Source organism: Falco peregrinus, chromosome 1 (genome assembly GCF_023634155.1).
Source record: "Falco peregrinus isolate bFalPer1 chromosome 1, bFalPer1.pri, whole genome shotgun sequence".
NCBI lineage: Eukaryota > Metazoa > Chordata > Aves > Falconiformes > Falconidae > Falco > Falco peregrinus.
In genome coordinates, this window is record NC_073721.1 from 88,285,368 (window position 1) to 88,306,684 (window position 21,317).

At 39.6% G+C, this 21,317-nt stretch overlaps 2 protein-coding genes across 6 annotated transcripts; one reads left to right on the top strand and one right to left on the bottom strand.

Annotated features, from left to right (window-relative positions):
* Nucleotides 1–402: 402 nt before the first annotated feature.
* Nucleotides 403–3,570, bottom strand: NDUFB1 (NADH:ubiquinone oxidoreductase subunit B1). 5 transcript variants are annotated; one of them, XM_055808832.1, is made up of 3 exons: nucleotides 3,435–3,570; nucleotides 1,934–2,078; nucleotides 403–745 (listed from the first exon to the last, which is right to left on the bottom strand). In XM_055808832.1, exons 2-3 carry the CDS (start codon nucleotides 2,071–2,073, stop codon nucleotides 709–711), a joined length of 177 nt encoding a protein of 58 aa, XP_055664807.1. In that variant the 5' UTR covers nucleotides 2,074–2,078; nucleotides 3,435–3,570; the 3' UTR covers nucleotides 403–708. The 5 variants fall into 5 exon arrangements, with proteins under 5 accessions (XP_055664807.1, XP_055664874.1, XP_055664751.1 ...); XM_055808899.1 differs by lacking the exon at nucleotides 3,435–3,570 and adding an exon at nucleotides 3,022–3,176; XM_055808776.1 differs by lacking the exon at nucleotides 3,435–3,570 and adding an exon at nucleotides 3,032–3,164 and having other exon boundaries at nucleotides 1,934–2,075.
* On the top strand, nucleotides 3,197–19,074 carry CPSF2 (cleavage and polyadenylation specific factor 2). The gene is made up of 15 exons (XM_055808273.1): nucleotides 3,197–3,318; nucleotides 3,946–4,132; nucleotides 5,534–5,693; nucleotides 5,785–5,890; nucleotides 7,409–7,538; nucleotides 7,874–7,989; nucleotides 8,545–8,732; nucleotides 9,150–9,440; nucleotides 11,860–11,960; nucleotides 12,295–12,495; nucleotides 13,158–13,310; nucleotides 13,883–14,108; nucleotides 15,745–16,044; nucleotides 16,998–17,132; nucleotides 17,236–19,074. Exons 2-15 carry the CDS (start codon nucleotides 3,984–3,986, stop codon nucleotides 17,326–17,328), a joined length of 2,349 nt encoding a protein of 782 aa, XP_055664248.1. The 5' UTR covers nucleotides 3,197–3,318; nucleotides 3,946–3,983; the 3' UTR covers nucleotides 17,329–19,074.
* The last annotated feature ends 2,243 nt before the right edge of the window (nucleotides 19,075–21,317 follow it).

Sequence of the window (21,317 nt, forward strand, 5' to 3'; positions counted from 1 at the left end):
AGAGCTCGACACACACGTACTACCTGTTCTTCCCGTGTCATTAGCACGAATTCCAGAACACCCCGCACTGCCTGTTCCCTCGGAAAGGTTCGCTCTCCCTGCGGCACGCATTCGGCAAAGGCCCAGCAGCGCCAGCTCCCCGTGCCTTCTCAGCAGCCGCCCGGCCCTTCCACCTTCCTGCGCTCGCTGGGCCGCAAAGCTGCAGCACCCCGCTGGCTGCCGCTCCACCGAGCCTACAGAGGAAATCTGAAAACAAACCTGCTCAGATTCAATTAAAAAAAACAACTACAGACAACTGTCGACCACGTTCTGGGTCTACATTAAGTATTCCTTTGAAGGCTTGTTCATAAATTAGCTATAAATACAGGAATTGCACACCATACAGATCAATAACAACATGAATGATTTTTGCATAGTTTTTCTTTATTACATAATTCTTCCTCCCCCCCCTTTCCAGAGAATGACTTCAGGGAACAAAGCTCTCAACACCCGTGGACTAAAGGAATTCCTGGACACATATTAGTCATGTAATTAAACATATTCCAAAAAAGCAAGATTGGAAATTAAACTGGCATGGATGAGTTGCGGGTGTCCCTTTCTGTAGCTTTACATATTCTCTCAAGATAAAGAACCATAATCCTATTCTTTCGATGTGTGAGACATGATGATGAATCAGACAAAAATGTTTTCCATTTCATCAGCAGCCTTTTATCTCCATGTAACTTCTTCACCAGGCTTCAGTTCTCTGTGTGGAAAGAAAAAAATAACAGGGCAGAGATTAAAATTAAGGTATTTTTTGTAGAATTGTTACTAATAAATGCAATTACTGATTCTACAAAACCTTAATTTTGAGAGCTATGTGTAAATTTAAGTTTCCTTGCAATCATCAGTTACAAATCAATACTGATAAGCTTCCTCCTTTCTCCCCAAAGTTTCACTGGATTAAGTCCTCGTAACTCCCATTCATGTAAATGGAAGCACAAACCAGCCAACCTCTAAGGACTGAACAAACTTTTTGCATAATGGGATCCAAAAGGAAAAATTCTACTTCTTTTAAATAAAAAAAAAATATTATTGTAGTGGGAACAGAACTAGGTGTGAAAGCAGACGGGACTTTTGCAATATACTGAAATACCAGCCCAACTTCATCAGCAACTGCAATAAGAAGAGTGCTAATGTAAGTCAGATTACATCATAAGCTTACTTTCTTATTCAGAACTAATTTAGGTGAGACGGGAGTTAAAAAAACAAAAACGCCTGCAAACTGATAACAACATTCCTACCGTTAGTCCATGCTATGCAGCATGAGGTTTTTTTAACAGTGTTTCATTAACACTGTGGCCTAATACAGAATTAGAACTGCCATAGATGAGGCAATGTATTATCTCAATTCTTCCTAAGTCAGCCAGTAAGCCCAAACTAACAGCATATATAGTCACGTCCTTCAGTGAAGATACAGCACTTGCCAACATAAATATTGTGTTAATTTTCAAAAACTTGGTTATTAAATGATACATATTTATGAAAGTATTTAGTTAAAAAGGGCTGTGATCATTTAAAATTTAAGACAGAAGTTTGCTACAATCCACTGAAAACTTGAAAATTAAAAGTTCAAGCACTGTTTCCCACTGAAGTTCTAGACAGAGACCAAATAATGGTTTCCACATTTCATGACAAGAACCTGACTGACAGCAGTTAATGATCCTCTCTTTCAAGACCAAGCCCCAATCAAGCCCCACTTTTCAGAAGGCGTTAAAGTGCCCTAAAACCCTTCAGGAATGCTTGCTGAAATTTTTAGAGCTTTCTTCCTTTTAATATTTTGACAGCATCCCTGATTTTTTTTCAGACTTTAGACTCTCAAAAAGAAAAAAGAAGCACTTTGCAAAGTAACTCTCTCTATATATGTATATTTAAGAGGCATCATAAAGTAGACCTTCTATATAATAAGCTCTTGTTTCTGAAGGCAGTCAGTTTTTCATCGTTCTTTCTGTCCAAATAGCATCCAATCACAAATCCTAAGGGAACCAGGATGTGAACCCAGTGATCACGCACAGCTTGGGCAAAATTCACCATGACTGCTAGAAAGAAAAGCATAACAGATAAGAGTTACAGATAGATCTGGACATGGAAAGTGTTGCATACCTGGCACCTTTAATCTCACTCACTATGATCCTACAACAGCGTAATAAACATGAGGGCCAGCAAACACTCCCTGCAAGACACAGGCTATTCTCAAACCCATACACAGGTTTCTTAGAAATAGTCCTAACTCACTCTTGGTCCTGGAAAATAGGATTTTATTCTAAAATGGGAAAGAAGTAGAAGATCTCTTTTAAAATACCCCTGGTGAAATTTCCCTTTAGGTGTTCTAGAGTAATGCACCCACTGAAGTTTGCTGTTCTGTAAACATTCTGTAAAACATTACAAATGCATGTATAACCAAACTCTGGTAGACAGACGTTTATTATTCGTAACAAGACTGAAAAATATGCTGTACATTCAGTGGGGAATTGACAGATAAGGAAGAAAGGCCATTTCTATAATCCAGCGACATTTTCCCAACCTAACCAAAGCCTTCCAAACCAGCTCTTGCTGGAAGTTGTAAGAGACACCAAGGAAGTCGCCCAGCTGCGGGCTCGAACCTGCAATCTGGTTACAGGGGAAGACACGGCCGGCGCCGCCCCCTCCCGGCCGCTCCCTCAGCCGGCCGCGATAGCGGCCCGGGCCGGGGCTCGCGGTCTGACCCACGACGGGGCCTCGCTCGCTCCCGCCCCGCCGGCCGCGGAGAAACGCTGTCCCCTGCCCGCCCGCGAGGCCGCCCGCCCCCCCCCCCCGCCCGTGCTCGCAGGGGCAGGAGCGGCACAAAGCCCCGGGGCCGAGAGGAGCTCCCGCCCGGCCCCTCCGGCCCCACGTCCCGGCGGAAGGGAGAGGACACGGGGCGAGGCGTTCCCGGGAAAGGCCGCCGCCCGTAGCGCGGGAACACGCTCGCAGCTGCCCCCGCCCCGCTGCCCCGGCCGTTACCGCTCCTCGCCGCCGCCGCCGCCAGTCTCCGCGCAGCGGCCACACCAAGGGCAACGGGCGGCGCCAGCAGGCCGGGAGAGCCCACGGGCTGCGCAGGGAGGTGGGGTAGGGCCGTCCCCCCCCCGGCGGCCTGGCAGTGGTGCCGTCCGTTACCCTTCCACCTTCCCTCCTCCTCCTCCTCCTTTCTCCCCGCCTCCCGCAAGATGGCGGAGCGTTTCGCGCGCTGCGGCGGGGGGTGGCAGGCGCGCGCCCCGCTGGGCTTGAGGGAGGCCGGCGCGCGGGCGGCCCGCGAGGCAGGTAGCGCCGCGAGGCAGGCAGCGCCGCGAGGCAGGCAGCGCCGCGCGCCCGCCGCTCGATGCCCCTCTCCTCTCCTCCCCTCTCCTCCCCGCGGGGCGGCGGGCGCGGCCCGGTACTGGGGCGTGAAGCGCTTGGCTCGACCTCGCCGAGTTCGCCCCTCTCTTCCTCCTCTCCTCCGTCGCTTCCTCTCGGCTCGCCCTCTTGGCGCCGGGCCCGGTCGGCGAGGCTGACCCCGTTAGGGCCGCTGTCCCGGCGGCGGGGCCCGGCGGGGCGCTGGAGCCGGCTTGTGGAGCTGCTGGCCCGCCCCGCCCCGCGTTGGGCCTCCTGGGGCTGCCCCGGGGCTGAGGGGCCGCGGGCCCCGCCTGGCCCCGGGGCGGCGGTGCGGGCTGCGCCGCTCCTGCTGATCCTTTTTTCTCTTTAATGGTAAAAAAAAATTTCTCTGTCTAGTAACAAAAGACATACAGCTGACAAACGTTAACGTCTGAGACTGAAATGGTATCTTGTAGCTGTATTGAACAGTATTCAGCGCGCTTATCCTGTGTATTCTCAGAAACGCATGAAGTTGGAGCTAAATAAATAGACTTTTCCTTTGGATTAGTCAATGAAACCTTTTTTTCTCCCATTCAGGTTAGTTCTTTTTGAGATTAAATACTTGGGAGAGGAAAATGACATCGATTATCAAGTTGACTACACTTTCAGGGGTGCAGGAGGAGTCTGCCCTTTGCTATCTGTTGCAAGTAGATGAATTTCGTTTTCTTTTGGACTGTGGCTGGGATGAAAACTTTTCTATGGACATTATTGATTCTCTAAGGAAGTAAGTAGTTCACTTTATATGCTTTTGTAAAATAGGTCTTGTCTTTTTCTGAAAATTTTCAATACCATGCAGTGGTTTCTGTATGGTGATGTTAAATCCATCTTTTGGGTTTAAACAGGTTCTGGTTTGCGTGGATTTTTTTTTTTTTAATAATTTGAAGTATGTTTTATATGAAGGGAATTAGGCTGCTGAAACATTTCCAGGAAAAACTTTTCTTGTGAGTCTAATGAGTTACATCTATTAACTGTAATTCTCAAACTGTTTTGTTTGTTTTGGCTTCGATGTTTTGTTTTTGTCATAAACATGACAGAGCAGAGTTTATCGGAGCCTTACCTTGGGTCTGAACTAATTTAGAATGGTTAACTAAGTTTGAAATGAAAGAGTCCTTAGTGTATGTAGGCTGAATACAAAGTGGTCCGACACTCTCTTCTTGTTCCAAGATGAATAGACTGTCAGGAAAACAGCTTCCGTTACCTTCCTACAGCCCTGCATAGAAATAAACCTGTCTAGACTTTAATACTGAACTTCTGCAGGTTTACTGCAAGGAGCCAAGCACTGATTATGAGGTTAGGACTGAAACATACAAGTTCCTGTAGAAAATAGATGCTGTTTTTATAGATTAACTTTTCTAGCTTTGACACACTTCTATTGTCTGAAGTCTTTTAGCAGTGGATTATTATGCAGTAAGGATGATATATAAGATTTTTTTTGAGTGTCTTATTTCAGAAGCGATTAGGTAAAACCCACTTTTTAATAACAGCCATCTAGAAGGATGTGTGTTTCATAGTTATATGTGAGGGAAACAAAAAGCTTTCAGCCCAAATCGTATTTGCATTTGTTGCATATATTTTATGCCCTCAAGTTTTTCAGGTCTGATAGGTAGTAAGCTTTTAGTCTGAGTTCTTATTTTATGCAACACTTTGCAAGAAAAAAACCTTACATTTTTAAAATAAATAAAACACTACAAATTTATGTGCCACTTAAATTATGTATTTGACGTTTTCTCTTTTTAAAGAAGTAAGTTTTGATTTAGGTTTTTAGATGTATATACAATTTGTAGCGTGTCTGCAATGATAATATTTTTGGCCCCTCAGTTATTGTACTCTTTGATGTCCCAAGTATATATTACATCTCTCCAATCAAGATTTGACGTGAAACTTACGTCTTTCAGACCTTGAAATAGTGTTTTCAGAAGTCACTTGCATTTTTAAGTCCTTGAATGTTTGGAAATATGTGTAACTTTTATTTATGGCTTTAAAAACTTTGTTGTAAACCTGAAGTATTTAGGTTTTCTTATTTGGCATTCAGACTTTCTATGTACTGTCAAAATAGCCATAATAGGGAGTATGTAACACCATACAGAACTCTTTTTACCAACTTCTGTTGTCCCTCTTTTTATAGACATGTACATCAGGTTGATGCTGTACTTCTTTCTCATCCTGACCCTCTACACCTCGGTGCTCTTCCGTATGCAGTTGGAAAAATGGGGTTGAATTGTGCCATTTATGCAACTATTCCTGTATATAAAATGGGGCAGATGTTTATGTATGATCTCTACCAGGTATATTTAAGTTGACACTTTCTTACATAATGTCTTTGGTATGGTAGAATGCTCAGGCACTTGAACGCTCTATACTTCTTATTTGTTTTAGTCCCGCCATAATACTGAAGATTTCACACTCTTTACTCTGGATGATGTAGATGCAGCCTTTGATAAAATACAACAGCTGAAATTTTCTCAGATTGTGAACTTGAAAGGTAAAGTTGTCACCAAAGTTTAAATAAACTACTTTTAGTGAAAGACAGCATAGTCATTGACAGTTAAAGTAACTTTTTTTCTTCAAGGGAGTAAGTTTTGAAATGTGCATTTTGCAGGCCTAAATTCAATAGCCCTGTGTTAATCTGTATCAGCTGAACGTTTGCCTCAGTAATTGTGTATGGAAATGTGTAGAGTTTCCACTTAATGGGGAGGAGGTCATGCCAAAGCATATTTAGGTATTTGTTTAGTGTTTTTGGAATTTTTCTTGGAATTTTCTTGTGTCTCAAAAACATGTACTCATGCCTAGTGGTAGATACCTCAGAACTCATCAGTAACCAGTAACAAAGGAAAGCTTTCTAGAGAATGAATAGGTTGCAGAGATTAAGTTACAGCATGTGGATGATTTAATGAGGAGATCTTCACCGACTGATACTCAGTGTAGTTCATTGCTAGCAACTGTGGCATCCACAGAATCAGCAGCTTTTCACTTATGTTGAATTTAAAGATAGAATGAAATGGAAACCCTGTTCTTGAACAAAGACTATATACAAGCTGACCACCAGCAACTTGTCTCGGAGATGTATCTTCCAGTTACTGAATGCTGCTTGCCAAAATACTTGCCCCTGTAATTTGGAAAATAGACATGGGATGCCATCCTTGAAGGGCTTTTGACCCTTTTCCAGATACTTGTAGCAAGGCTATGTCCATGCTGCAAACTTCTAAATCTTAAAAAGTAATTTTAGTGAACAACTTTAAAGTGCCCTACTTTCCCATGTTTAATGGAGATGATTAGAAAAGACTAAATGGATGCATTGAAGAAGATAATTTCTAGGTATTATTATTCAAGCTGTGCACTTCTGTTCAACTTGGTAGAATGCAGTAAAGACAGTGAATGACGGTCATGGGTGGTTTAGTTTTAATTTGACGAAGATACGAGCTAGCTCCAATGACAAGGAGTAACAGTGCATTACAAAAAAAAAAAGGCATCAGTGCTGAAAAGATCAGTCATTCCTGACTGCAACACCTGAACACCTTTCTTGGTATTGTTTGGCTTAGATGTTTGTAATTCTGGAAAAATCCCGTTTTGTGTAATTTTTTATATGTGGGTTTATAAGTAGCTAGACAGTGAATGATACAGTAAACATTTTGTGTTGCCCCAAAGAGAGGTCTGCCTTTCACCAGTGTACTTGCTTTCATGTAATATGTTTGTTATAAAATATAATATATGTAACTTATGTCTGTAGTTACAGCAGCTCTTCAGTGCCTCTAAGTACTGGTGGAGGGAGGAAGTGATTTTCACTTTATTTTCTTTTTCTGGAGGCAAAATAAGAGACAAAAAAATCAAAGCTACTGGTTAGATGAGAAGGACAGATATGTTACTGATTTTTTTTGTACTTCGTTTGACTTTTTTCCCCAGTAATAATTCTGGTGTTCAGTTCTTTAAAATTTCTCTCTCTTACTCAGAGTAATGGATTTGAATACATGTAATGTCCCTAAAATATTGAAAACTTTTGTAGGCAAAGGACATGGTTTGTCAATCACACCATTGCCAGCTGGCCACATGATAGGAGGTACAATCTGGAAGATTGTCAAGGATGGAGAGGAAGAAATTGTTTATGCAGTTGATTTCAACCACAAGAGGGAGATGTAAGTTCAACATAGCAATACATATTTCTTGGATGTTGTGTTTGGTGTGTGTCCTGTAGTGTGTGATAAACAGGTATGGAAGTAGCAGTGCCTTTCCAGCTCTAATAAGACCACTAATTTCCCTTGCATTCAGATTAATCAATTTGAAACATGTATTAGTTCTGGGTTTCGTTATTCCACTCAGTTTTATTTATTTGCAAGTTTGAAGCAGGAAGCATTCAGCTGCTGAGGAGTTTTGATTTCTGTACATGCAGACTTCTGCAAGCTAGCTGTCTTATTTTTTCTCATAAAACAGAAATGCAAAGAGTGAGATTTTTTTGCCTTTTTTTCCACAGCCATCTGAATGGATGTTCCTTGGAAATGTTGAGCAGGCCTTCGTTGCTTATTACAGATTCATTTAATGCTACTTATGTACAGCCCAGGAGGAAGCAAAGGGATGAACAGCTACTGAGTATGTATTCTGTTTAGGCTTGAAAATAGCAGTCATGTCATTTATTAACCACTGTAAGTTGTTTTTCTATGAGAAAATCATCAGCATCCAGGCTAAGAACCTTTATTAATATTTAAATTACCTTTTTTTTTTCTGCTGGTACTCATCCAGTGGGTTAAAGATTTTCTTGAAACAATGAACCATATTTGAAGGCAGTATATTTTACCCAGCATCACTTAACCTTTAATGGATTTGTTAACTGACCTTCCTCACCACATTGTTTTTTAAATTCCCATTTTACAGTATGTTGTTTTTAATAAAAAAAGAAAAACCAAGAAAAAGTAGTATCAAAGCAGTGAGATCTTCAGAGCTACTGGAAGAGCTCCAGCTCCCTTTAATTTCAGTGGAAATGTGTTTTTGAATCTCTTCTGAAGTTTAATTTATTTCTGTGTTCAGTATGCTTTTGATTGTGATTGCTAGTGTGGTATAACAAACAAAAAAACCCCAACACCACAAACATTCTCATTTTGGTTCAAAGTATAAGTAGGTTTTTGTTTTGTTTTTTATTCTTCTTAGCTAATGTTTTGGAGACATTACGAGGTGATGGAAATGTGTTAATAGCCGTGGATACAGCAGGCAGAGTTCTGGAACTTGCTCAACTTCTTGATCAGATCTGGAGAACGAAAGATGCAGGATTAGGAGTCTACTCTCTAGCACTTTTGAATAACGTCAGCTACAATGTAGTGGAGTTCTCTAAGTCACAGGTTTGTTTTGATTTTAAAATACAATTATTAAGAGGGTAATGGAATGTGCATGCAAAAGCATTGTGTTATTCTTTTTAACAGTAAAAAATGGCTAAATACTGGGTGTTGTCCTTGCTCTATAGTGTGTGTGTCTCTGTTCTTGTGATCAAGTAAGAGTCCAATCATGGCTGTGCACATGTTTCTTAATGCTCATTTCCTTTTTTTATCGTAAGCCTTGTTAGCATAGTTTATAGTTGTTAGAAAAGATGACTTACAGTACTTGTTTCTGTGTTGTTTACACTCAGCAGTATTTCTCCACTTGCTGAGAATGATTAATGTAATCACATGCATATGGCATCCTGTACATCTTATAAAGTTTGTACATTATCGTTAGAACTTGTATTCTTATACATAACTTTTTCTTAATACATATTTCAGGTTGAATGGATGAGTGACAAGTTGATGAGGTGCTTTGAAGACAAGAGAAACAATCCTTTTCAGTTCCGCCATCTTTCCTTATGTCATAGTTTATCTGATCTAGCTCGAGTACCTAGTCCAAAAGTTGTTCTTGCCAGTCAGCCTGACTTGGAGTGTGGGTTTTCTAGAGATCTTTTCATTCAATGGTGCCAGGATGCCAAAAACTCTATAATTTTAACTTACCGCACTACACCTGGAACATTAGCAAGATTCCTGATTGATAATCCTTCTGAAAAAGTTATAGATATTGAGGTAAGAGTTGTCTATATACTCTCAGATTTCTTTATTGTGGGCCATCTGGGGAATATGAGCAAAACTGAATTTGGTTTCCTTTTTGACCTATTGGAAACTTCTAGTGGAGGAGGGAAATCGGTATGTTGCATGTTTATCCAATTGTGGATAAACTCACTTAAAAATAGGTCTCATTCGTAACTGCAAAATGCTTTTTGGTGGTTGGGTAAAATTAATACTCTATATAGATGAGCATGAAGCTGCTTTTAAATATTTAGACAACACTTTTCTTTGTGGTTTTGTTGTTAGAGAAAAAATTCTGTTTGCAGTTGATATACATATCACAATATACAATGGATTGTTCTTATTGGAAAATACTCTGGTTTTGGACGAGGGGAGCATCAAGTCAAATTAGTATAATATATCCCATCACAATTATAAAGACAACCAAAAGCTAGCAATTAAGACACATTTAATCATTATTCATGCTTCCAAATTATTTTCAATAATTTATATACCTGTATCTACTTATCTCTGGTAAATGTTATAATTTATGGGAGTCTCCTGTGATTGCAGTGATAATTTCAATCCTGATGATGCAGCTTTATTTTAGTTTTAGATTGGATTGGAAGCATAGAATTACAGTATTGGACTGTTAGCAGAATTCAGTATTACTCAAAATGATCTATACTCTAATCTGATTTTCAGAAAAGAAACAAAATTTACCATTGTTTTACCTGCTAGTATGACTTCACCAGGTTCTTCTGATTTGATGTTAGTGACACAAAAATTAAAAAAAACTCCCACTGCTCATAAAATCACAGGATGCTTGGGTTTGGAAGGACCTCTGGTCCAACCCTCCTGCTACAGCAGGTTCACCCAGAGCGGGTTGCACAGGATCACATCCAGGAGGGTTTTGAATGTCTCCAGAGAAGGAGGCTCCACAACCACTCTGGGCAGCCTGTTCCAGTGCTCTGGCACCCTCAAGGTAAAGAAGTTCTTCCTCACATTCAGATGGAAGGAACTGCCTGTGCTTCAGTTTGTGCCCGTTGCCCCTTGGCCTGTCGCTGGGCACCACTGAAAAGAGCCTGGCCCCATCCTCTTGGCACCCGCCCTTAAGATGTTTGTAGACATCGGTAAGATCCCTCTCAGTGTTCTCTTCTCCAGGCTACAGAGGCCCCGCTCTCTCAGCCTTTCCTCACAAGGGAGATGCTCCAGTCCCCTCATCATCTTCGTAGCCCTCCGCTGGACCCTCCCCAGTAGCTCCCCATCTCTCTGGAACTGGGGAGCCCAGAACTGGACACAGCACTCCAGATGCTGCCTCAGTGGGGCAGAATAGAGGGGGGAGGATCACCTCCCTCGACCTGCTGGCCACGCTCCTCCTAATGCCCCGCAGGATCCCACCGGCCTTCTTGGCCACCAGGGCACACTGCTGGCTCATGGGCAACTTGCTGTCCACCAGCACTTCCAGGTCCTTCTCTGCAGAGCTGCCTTCCAGCAGGCCAGCCCCCAGGCTGTACTGGTGCGTGGGGTTGTTCCTCCCTTGGTGCAGGACCCTGCACTCGCCTTTCCTGAACTTCATTGGGTTCCTCTCTGCCCAGCTCTCCAGCCTGCCCAGGTCCCGCTGAATGGCAGCGGAGCCTGCTGGTGAATCAGCCACTCCTCCCAGTTTGTGTCATCAGCAAACTGGCTGAGGGTACCCTCAGTCCCTTCATCCAGGTCACTGATGGATAAGTTGAACAGGACTGGACCCACCACTGACCCCTGGGGAACAGCACGAGCTACAGGCCTCCAGCCGGGCTCTGCACCACTGACCACAACCCTCTGAGCTCTGCTGCTCAGCCACTTCCCAATCCACCTCACTGGTTGCTCATGTAGTGCACCTGCGTTTAGCTATGAGCACGTTATGGGAGACTGTGTCTTGCTGAAACGGAGGTAGACAACATCCACCGCTCTCTCCTTGTCTACCCGGTCAGCCATTCCGTCATAGAAGGCTACTGGGTTGGTCAGGCATGATTTCCCCTGGGTGAATCCATATTGACTACTCCTGACAACCTTCTTTTCCTCCACATGCTTAGAGGTGACATTCAGAATGAGCTGTTCCATCACCTTTTGAGGGATGGAGGTGAGACTGGCAAGCCTGCTCATCTGAGAGTACTTGCATTCACTTAGATTTCCTGGAGATGTTTTAAGAAATTTTTGAAAACTAATTGTTTTTGATACTTTTAGAAATGCTTTTCTGTTAAAGTAGACTCTACTGATCGATTGTCATAATTTTGCCATGCTAAGGTGCCATACATTTGCCTAACATTGTCTTGTATGTGACATATGAGTTGTATTTGTCCTTTGTACTTAGACACTACTGACAAGAATATTTGTATTTAAGAGAAGTATTGAAGTCAGCTACTCATAATAATAGCAATTCTAATTCTGTCTGCAGTTGAGAAAACGTGTCAAGTTGGAAGGAAAAGAACTTGAAGAATACCTAGAAAAGGAGAAACTAAAGAAAGAAGCAGCTAAGAAGCTGGAACAGTCTAAAGAGTAAGTATGTTGGCTGTTTTTGCGTTCTGATTTGATCAAAGTTGAGATTTGTGTGTGATCATTCTGCTGCTTCAGCCATTTACAGGGATAAATGAAAATCATAGTTTTGATAGACTTGTCTGAGGGCACTGAGGAATCAGGAGTGGTTGTCTTTAATCTGTTGTTTATGATAGACCTGTTTCATCTGCCTTTTGACTGTGAGCTCTTTCTCAGATACACAAAATGTGTTTGTCCTTGGCTAGTGTTTTATCAACTTATTTTCCAGTCAGTGTGTTTATGTAATACTAAAGCTGAAGGGAAAGAGCTAGTGGTTTTTTTATGAATGTCGTTTCAGGGCAGATATTGATTCCAGTGATGAGAGTGATGCTGAAGAGGATATTGATCAGCCAACTGTACATAAGACAAAACATGATTTGATGATGAAAGGTGAAGGTAGCCGGAAAGGAAGCTTCTTCAAACAGGCAAAGAAGTCTTATCCAATGTTTCCAGCCCCTGAAGAAAGAATTAAATGGGATGAATATGGCGAGATTATCAAGTATGTGGTGGTAAATGCATGCTAACATGTAATAACTATGAAATAACTAAAAAGCAGAAGTAATAGAAAGTGCCATTTTGCCTCTTTTGCAGTACTGTTACATATTCTTCCAAAACTGCAGTAACTTTTGAACAGTTAGGACAGTTTGCACTAAGTCTCACAGGAAGCTTGTGATGGGGTTGAAGCTGCAGAGCGGTGATCCCTGGCCTGTGTTCACACCTCTTGGGATGTGTTTCCACTCCAGGCTTTTTTTTTTTTTTTCCTTTTATCTTAGAAGGTTTGATTTTTTTTTTAATAATCTGAGGTTTTTTTCTCCTTTAAATTACACATAATTTTGATGAATTTGTAGTGAGAGGGAAGAACATTGTTCATCCTAGAAAAATCTAGCGATACTTGTATTTGCATGATGAATACTTGCTAGAAAACCTCAATTTGCTAGCATTTCCCGAGATACCAGTTTGTTTTTAAGATAGGAAGGTGATATTTTCCATATGAACTCTGTGCAAATATGGAAATAATGAAGGAAAGTGTAATAAAATTGTCGGCAATAACAATTATAAGACATTTCAGTACTAATAGTCAGCATTGTTTGTTTTTTATGTTCTGTAGAGCTTTGGTTTTACTGTAAGACTATTAAAAGCAAAATGCCTTTCATTCTTTAGACCTGAGGATTTTCTAGTTCCAGAACTTCAAGCAACAGAGGAAGAAAAAAGCAAATTAGAATCTGGTTTGACAAATGGAGAAGAGCCTATGGACCAGGATTTATCAGATGTTCCTACCAAATGTATTTCTGCAACAGAATCCATGGAAATTAAGTGAGTGCCTTCGTTCTTGTCAGTTCTGCTAGAATGGTGTATGGGTATGGTGCAAACTGGGAAAAGGCTAGCTTGGAATTAAGAAAGTGGGAAAGGGCTTGCTTTTTGTTTTGCTTCTTCCTCCCCACCCTCAAGCTATCTAGGTTAGTTTTTTACTAGCCTTTCTGGGAGTACAGTACAGAATCTTATAGTTCCCCACCCTGAAGAAATTCAGTTTGTTCCCCATCTGATGGAGACAAGTAAGAGGAAGAACAAACAATACAGTAGTATGTTAGCATAGATACTCAAATGTATATCCATTTTGTTAAAAGAACAACTTGCCCAAATATGCTTCTCTCATGTTTGGGGTAACTATGCAAGTGAATTTTGGGAATTTATAGTGTTAAATACACATAACATGCTCATACCTGGTAAATCTGTATCTTACAGATGCATAGTATACCTTGTGCTGACAGCTTTTGCTGATACAGAATAACTTCAAAATATTTTCTGTTTTTAAATACTTTGGACCACTTAAATGTTTAATCTTTTAAACTAAAAAGTGTTTTTCTTGGGTTTTTAATTCAAACTAGAGCCAGAGTTACATACATTGACTATGAAGGACGCTCAGATGGGGACTCAATTAAAAAAATTATTAACCAAATGAAACCAAGACAACTCATCATTGTCCATGGACCACCTGAGGCCAGTCAGGACCTTGCAGAATGTTGCAGAGCTTTTGGTGGAAAAGATATTAAGGTTTACATGCCAAAACTGCATGAAACAGTAGATGCAACTAGTGAAACTCACATTTACCAGGTGAGGTACTAGAATTTGTTAGTTGTGTAAGTAATGTGAACTGTAGTAGAGCTGTATTGGCAGACTTTAATTTGGTCTTCCATTCTTTGGGAGAGGAGAGATGTTATTACCTATGTGTACACTTGGGTTTGTGTGATCAAAACATTAGTAGAGTGTTTCTGTCTTCTAGGTAAGCATTCTCCTTAAGTTTATTATTCATAAGAAGTGTTTAAAAGCTTAAACATGAGATCTTTGTGTTTTTACCTGTAGGGCAAAAGGCAAGGCTTCTGTCCATGGGAGCACTGGTTAGCTTTACTGAAGTCATAATATATTTATAATACTGATATTTAGAGTACCACTGTACACTACCTGCAATTCAGGATTCTTTTTGGAATCTGAAGGGGGGGCCTTAAGAAAGCAAAGAGGAAAAAAAAGCCCCCACCTTTGTATCTAAGAATGAACATGTAAAGTTAAGATTATGTTTTAAGTTTGTTAAAAATAAATAAATCATGCCCCTACCCCCCCAAAAGAAATTAATGTGATGGTTCTTGGAAAGTGAAGTTACGATAATATGTTATATTGTGTTAATATATTGCGCTTAATTTTCATGGTTAAGCTCTAAATAAGAAAACTTGGATAATTTCTGTGAAGTATGTGAAAATCTGTGTTTATTTTGTTGGTGGGGTTTTTTTTTGTTTTGTTTTGGCTTTTTGGGGTTTTTTTTTAAAGCTGTGAGGATTGCTAGTGTGCAAGAAATGACATGATTTTTCACAAAATATTTGAGTAAAATTGTAATTGCTTTGATTTCCTTTCAGTTTTTATATATGTATATATCTAAAGGGTAAATTCTGTCTTCTGTGTAGCTTTAGTTTGTTTTTCTTTTTGAAGCTTTCTGAACAGGTGATGTACGCTGGAGACATTGAATTAGAAAATAATAGATGTGAGTGGGGCATAAGAATCCTAGTCCCTTGAGTGGACTGTGCTGCAGATGGATAGTTAGTTGCACTATCTTTCATATAGTTGCAACTTTGATTCCACGATAGGGATCATACACAGTAATATGTGGATAACAGCCTTTCAGAGTAGGGCTTAATTTAACAGGTTGAAGTCCTGGAATGTACCAGAGAAATCAGGGCAAGGTAATGTTTTGGTTGCTTTAAAACATGATATTTACAGTATCCCTTCTTACAATAAAATAGTAATTACAAATTTTGGAGGGTTGAAATTTGGAACTGCTGTTCAGTAACCTAAATGCATCAATAGAAACTTTTCTTAACTTTATTAAAGCCAACTGAGGAACTTCTTGGACACAAAAAAGGTTTCTGATGTTTTAAAAAGAAGTGATTGCTCTTGCTATAAGTTTTAACTCACGTTTGCAGTTGTATAGGTCCTTTTTTTTATTTTAACCAAGACAAAAAAGGTATTGATCTCCACTGCTTTTTAAGTTGAGTAGTGACATGAGGGTTATTATATTTTGAAACTATAGAACATCTTGCCTTGGTGATACTAATTCCCTCCTTTCCCTTTCAAAAGACTATGAATCAAACACATGTGAAGAGACAGTGAAAGGAAAACTGGTAATTTTTAAAGCCTGAAGTAAGAAAACTCTCTGTGTTTTCCATCAAACTAACAGTACTTTTATTTTTGTGAAACCCAGGTCAGGTTAAAAGATTCTCTTGTCAGCTCCCTTCAGTTCTGTAAAGCCAAGGATGCTGAGCTGGCTTGGATAGATGGTGTTCTGGACATGCGGGTTTCAAAAGTAGATACTGGAGTTATTCTGGAAGAGGGAGAGTTGAGGGAAGATGAAGACTTAGAGATGCAAGTGGATATGCCTTCTTCGGACTCTAGTGTCATTGCACAACAGAAGGCCATGAAAAGCCTCTTCGGTGACGATGACAAGGAGATGTGTGAGGAGAGCGAGATCATTCCTACTTTGGAACCTCTGCCACCTCATGAGGTACAGCAGTTATGCTGATCTGGGCTTCTGTTTTTGAAGAGCTCTGTATTCATTTTTCTAGTGCTTAGAGGCTGATATGGTGACCTTACTAAAATGAAAGCCTAACTGAAACTGGATTTTTGTGTTGGATTTTCTCTTTGTTAAACCTGGTACTGTGCTTTGTTCGTATTTTAGGCTTTTCAGCAAGGATGATCTCTTGCATCTATTAACAGTGTCTAACATATACAGTACCATCTATTTATGAAGATAAGTTTTTAATCAGCATGTTACATATTTGTAGTTAGTACTTGCAGATTTGAAAATTAATCGGCATTTAGTCACTCTTGGATTTTTTTGTTTTGTTGATGCTATGGAAAATACTTCATATACTTGAGGTACAGGTCTTTGACATTCATATGTCTGCTTCTATAGTAGTGATTTGAGAGCTTGTTAAGTTTAATAATTTCTATAAATTCATCTTTACTCTTAAATACTTTACATGTGAGTAGATGTTCTATCTCTTTATTGAATTATTACAGTGCCTTCTAACTCTAGAATTGCTTTTAGGACTGTGCAACAGTATCTTAAAATGTAGTCAGTTCTAGGAGCTAGATAAATGCGGAGAAAACACTGAAGTCTGTTCAGATTAACGTCATAGAAGTCATGTAGTGATCAGCAGCTGCAGTTCAGTCCCTGCATAACATGGCTTGGAAGTGGGATCTTCAATGATAGCTTTCCATTTATCTTCGATATTTGAGCAAAGGAAGAAACTTTTCCTTTACTTGATGGATAACTTATAAGGCCTTCCTATCCTGGAAATGCCTTGCTGCAGGTCAATGGAGATAAAACCAGTCTTCCCGTTTATAGTCTTGTAGTCTAGTCCAGACTGCTGCTAACACAGTGACGAGGAGATCTTTGGAAAAATGGAAGGTATTAAATAGCAGAAGTATTAAAATTGTGTGTGTTGTTTAAAGGTTCTTGGACACCAGTCTGTATTTATGAATGAGCCAAGACTGTCTGACTTCAAGCAGGTTCTCTTGCGAGAAGGTATACAAGCTGAATTTGTAGGAGGAGTGCTTGTGTGCAACAATCTGGTGGCTGTTCGCAGGGTAGGTGTTCTGTGTCTTAAACTTCGGTAAATAATATTTTAAGTGAAAATTGGAGTTTTTGTTAGTGTAAAGATAATAAATTGCACCATGTCTTTTATTTCAGACTGAAACAGGACGCATTGGATTGGAAGGCTGTCTCTGTCAGGACTTCTATAGGATAAGAGACCTTTTATATGAGCAATATGCTATTGTCTAAAGGAAGTGCTGCAAAGATGTTTTTACTTGAACTTTTGAAGACTGGGGATTTCGCCCATTTCGACAACTTGTAGTTTTCTAATTTATACAGGGGAAGCCTAATTCATAAAAAAAAAAATCAACTACCCTGAACATGTAAATAAATAACTGCTACTGTTGTTCATAAATTTGTTGGTACATTCCATGTTGTTGACTTTCAAACTGTTACGACTTGCCATCTCCCACATAACACATTATAAATGAGTTTGTGACTATGAACCCTTCTCAGGAAAGGTTCTGTTTGTCAAGACAATGTTTTGGTTTCATAGATTCCCTGCTAAAGTGTACAAAATACATAAGTCATTCTTCTGTTCTAAAATAAGATTAGAGGGGAACTGTGGGTTTCTTTGGTTTTGTTCTTTTTGGGGTCTCTGTGATTTATTTTTTTTGTTTTGGTATTTTTGTTCTTTTTTTTTTTTTCTAACTTTGGTTTACAGACAGTCTTGAGTTTTGTTGTGTGTTTTTTAAATGGAGGTTAGTTAAAGTACATTTTTAATAGCCCACTTAAAGCTGAACTACCTATACTTCCCCGCAGTGTTAATCTGGCTGCATCTCAATGTTGTATCTGCTCCATCTTACTGATTTGTTCCAGAACAGCATTTCATATTCTGTATAAAGTATTACTCTGCAGGATCAAAAAATTGCTTTGGAAAGGTACTCTTTAAGAAAACTGGATAATGCTGTAAGGCAGCTTAAAATCTGGTAATTGTGTGCTTCAGAGTAACTTCTGTACAAACATAGAATTTGTAACTTCTAATTTTGCAAAATGGTGCTTACTAAAAATTTTTTTCTGAGTTCTGATTTTAATGCTTTCAAGGTTTAAAGACTTTATTCATGCCCTGCTGTTTGTTCAGAGTGCCATGAGCTAAGTTCAGGAAGAGTTCATGTGATTTAATGGTTTTGCACCCTGTTTCATTCTAATTGCATGTTTTTATGCCATTTTTCATTCTAGTTGACAGTGGCACTTGCTGTAGCTGCTGCTGCTAGGAATTGACCTTACATCTTAGTTGAAGATGATCACAGTTTTGGGCACCTTAATTTCTCAGAAATTAACTTATGCAAATAAATGGCCTCGAGTTAATTTAATCCTTTTTTCCCCTGTCCATGTGTGAACCACCAGCTTTGGCAGTGGAGGGTTGCTTGCTTGTTTTTGCATAAAACAGCAATGTAATACGTGCTCTGTGTATATGTTTAAATAAAACCTTTTGAAAAAGTGGCAAAAAAATAGCCCTGTGGGCTGTCAATGGAAAGCTAATTTACTTTGCAACTCATTCAGATAGAAAACTATCTGATCTACAGATGGATTCTTTTAAAAAGAGTAACTTAAAACTGAAGACTCTAAAACAAACAAACAGCAACAGAAAAACAACCAAAGAAACCCAAACCTGCTAGAACTATATACTGAAAATGTAAAAACTTTGAAAATTTAATGCAAGTGTGAATGTGGTTTGTTACACAAAGAAAATCTTGGTAAGAATGACTGAATGGCTCAACACTTTTTTTTTTTTCTTGTTACAGTGTAGAAAAACTTTTATTTTCAATTATATTGACAGCCAAAACTTCATAGAAATGCTCTGGTTTTGTAGCTGTTTTGTAGCAATGCTATGTAAATGTATATGATACTGGATGCTTGCTGGTGAAAACTGTTGTATTACTATTGTTGCTAATACTAATGAACTTTTATAAAGTGAGTTACTTTGTACAGAAATCGTATTGGCCTTAGGACTTTTAACTTGAGGGCTTAGGGTGGGCAGAGATCACACATGCCTGCATGGAATATACTAACAAAAGAAAAAAATCCCTTAGGAAATCAAACTAAGAATAGTGCTGTTTTTAAGAAAAGGATAAAGACAAGATGGTGTGATCACAAACCTTTGTCAGTTTTGTTTGTTGGTTTTTTTTAACCCATTGATTCAAATTCAGCTAAGTTTAATGAAAGTTTAGTGTAGTCAGTCACTAAATTTCTGTGTCTTCTGATAAAGAAGAGAACCCCAAATTAATGCCATCACTAAGGAAAAGGCTCAAGTATGAGCAAAACAGCTAAATTGTTTAGTTATTTTTTTAGTCTATCAGCATAAGCGTGGGCTGAAATCAGTTGATATGCGAGGCAACAGTAGTCATCCGAGTGCTGGGACTGGGGAAAGCTGGGTTTGTGGACAGTTCTGGTAGTGAGAGGGGGTACAGGACATCCTTAATAAACAGGCTGCAGCTGTGCAGTGGGGCAGGTGTGCTGCTTGGCTATTCATTCGTTGCTTGTAAGCAGTGTGGAACTGAGGCAAATTCCCGTGAATTTTGTCTAGTCTGCTGTCAGTTCTCTGATAGGTTATTTCTGTTGTTCTTAACTGCAATTTGCTGTAAACAATACTCTTAACTTCTCTATATCTATTTTAGAGTTACTAATCTGGTTCTTGTTCCTGTCCAAAATGAAAGATTAATTTTCCCTTACCTCCTCAAAATGTCTGTGCTGTCATGGAATGTAAGCTGTGTTTTCTGCATTTTCTTCATTAGCAGTTAAAACTTGGCAAGGAGTACCATTTCTTACTCTTTGCTCTATTGCTCATGAGGGCAAGAATATTAACTTAAGTCAAACTTAGTTTTGGTACTTACTGACCACTTAAACATTTCCTTCCAAGGGTCATCTTGGATAATTAGGATTCCTCAGCTAAGAGGCGAAGAGGTGTGGAGACACAGGAAAGGCATAACTTGTCTTATGGAATCCCTAGGGTCTGTAGTAGGTTGTGCGTAAACGTGCCGATGGGATAGAATATGAAGACATATTTGAAAAGATAAGGGAACGTAGAAGCAGAACTCCTTAATAATAATTCCGGAATTAATTCTTTAGTTGTTCCCATTGTCAACATGGCTTTACCCTGAAGTTAAATAACTTTGTGGGTGACAGTCTTGTTTTTAATCGTTTTACTTTGACAGTATGTACTGGAGGTGAGGTGAAGCTGGAAACCTTTCTTCTCCTTCCCTGAATAATATTTAGACTTAACTGGATCCACGTCTCAAAGTAATGTGTTAATGGAAATGTAGCATGCCCTGCATTCAGTGACAGTAACAGTCTCATGAGAGCATTTGAGATCTATTTGGTGGAAAAACTTGTTTGGAAAAGTAGGAACTCTTCTGTATCTGTACTAGCTTTTAGTTGCTGTCAAACACTATTCATTTGGAATAATTAAAGCAAAGAGACACCCTACCAACTCCCTGCCCCTCCTCCCCCAATAATTGGTATAGATGGTTGTACCCTGAAACATCTTGTGTAGAATAAGCATTTCTTTGATAAGACGTGACATGCATTAGTATTTCAGTTAGGAAAGAGGAGTGTATTGCCTGGGAAAAACTCTTCAACCACGAAAATTTTTGGAAACTTTGGTAAAAGAAATCTTAACTGTAAGGATCTGAACATTGCATGGTATTCTGTTTCATGGCATTTACAGATGTTTTTGTAGTTTTAAAAAGATGGTGCTGGGGAAGATGAGCTCACAGTCAAATCTGATAATGAAATGCATCCAGTAAACAGAATTCTAGGTCTTGATCTGAAAACTGTATAGGGACCCTAGGGTAGTTCAAAATGGGATAATGAAACTAGATCAGAAAAATCTTGTAAATTGCCTGTTGAAACTTAAAGTATTTTTAAAAACAAACAGTTTTACCTTCTTTGCGACTTTCTGACTGGAAAAGAGAGATGAGACAAAGATGAAAATTTGTGTCACTAGGATTTTTTTTGTAAAGGGGGAGTCCATTGCATGGCTTGTTTCCTGCAAATACAGAACGTGGTAGTTAGCCAGAGTTGATATGAACAGTATTGATCTTACAGAAGAAGAAAAAGAAAAAAAGAGGAGGAGGAAAAAAAAAAAAAAAAAGTACTTTTATTCCTTCCAGTGAAGTTGAAAGCTTCCATTATAGTAACAAACTTTTGTAGAAAATAATCTTCCATGAAGTTGCCAG

Bases quoted from the DNA above. Each gene is read 5' to 3' on its own strand.
- NDUFB1 (XM_055808832.1), bottom strand. From the start codon at position 2,073: ATGGTGAATTTTGCCCAAGCTGTGCGTGATCACTGGGTTCACATCCTG. The intron at 746-1,933 runs GTCTACTTTATG...CTTTCCACACAG, and splicing joins AAGAGCTTATTATATAGAAG to AGAACTGAAGCCTGGTGAAG.
- CPSF2 (XM_055808273.1), top strand. From the start codon at position 3,984: ATGACATCGATTATCAAGTTGACTACACTTTCAGGGGTGCAGGAGGAG. The intron at 8,733-9,149 runs GTTTGTTTTGAT...TACATATTTCAG, and splicing joins TGGAGTTCTCTAAGTCACAG to GTTGAATGGATGAGTGACAA. The intron at 13,311-13,882 runs GTGAGTGCCTTC...AATTCAAACTAG, and splicing joins ACAGAATCCATGGAAATTAA to AGCCAGAGTTACATACATTG.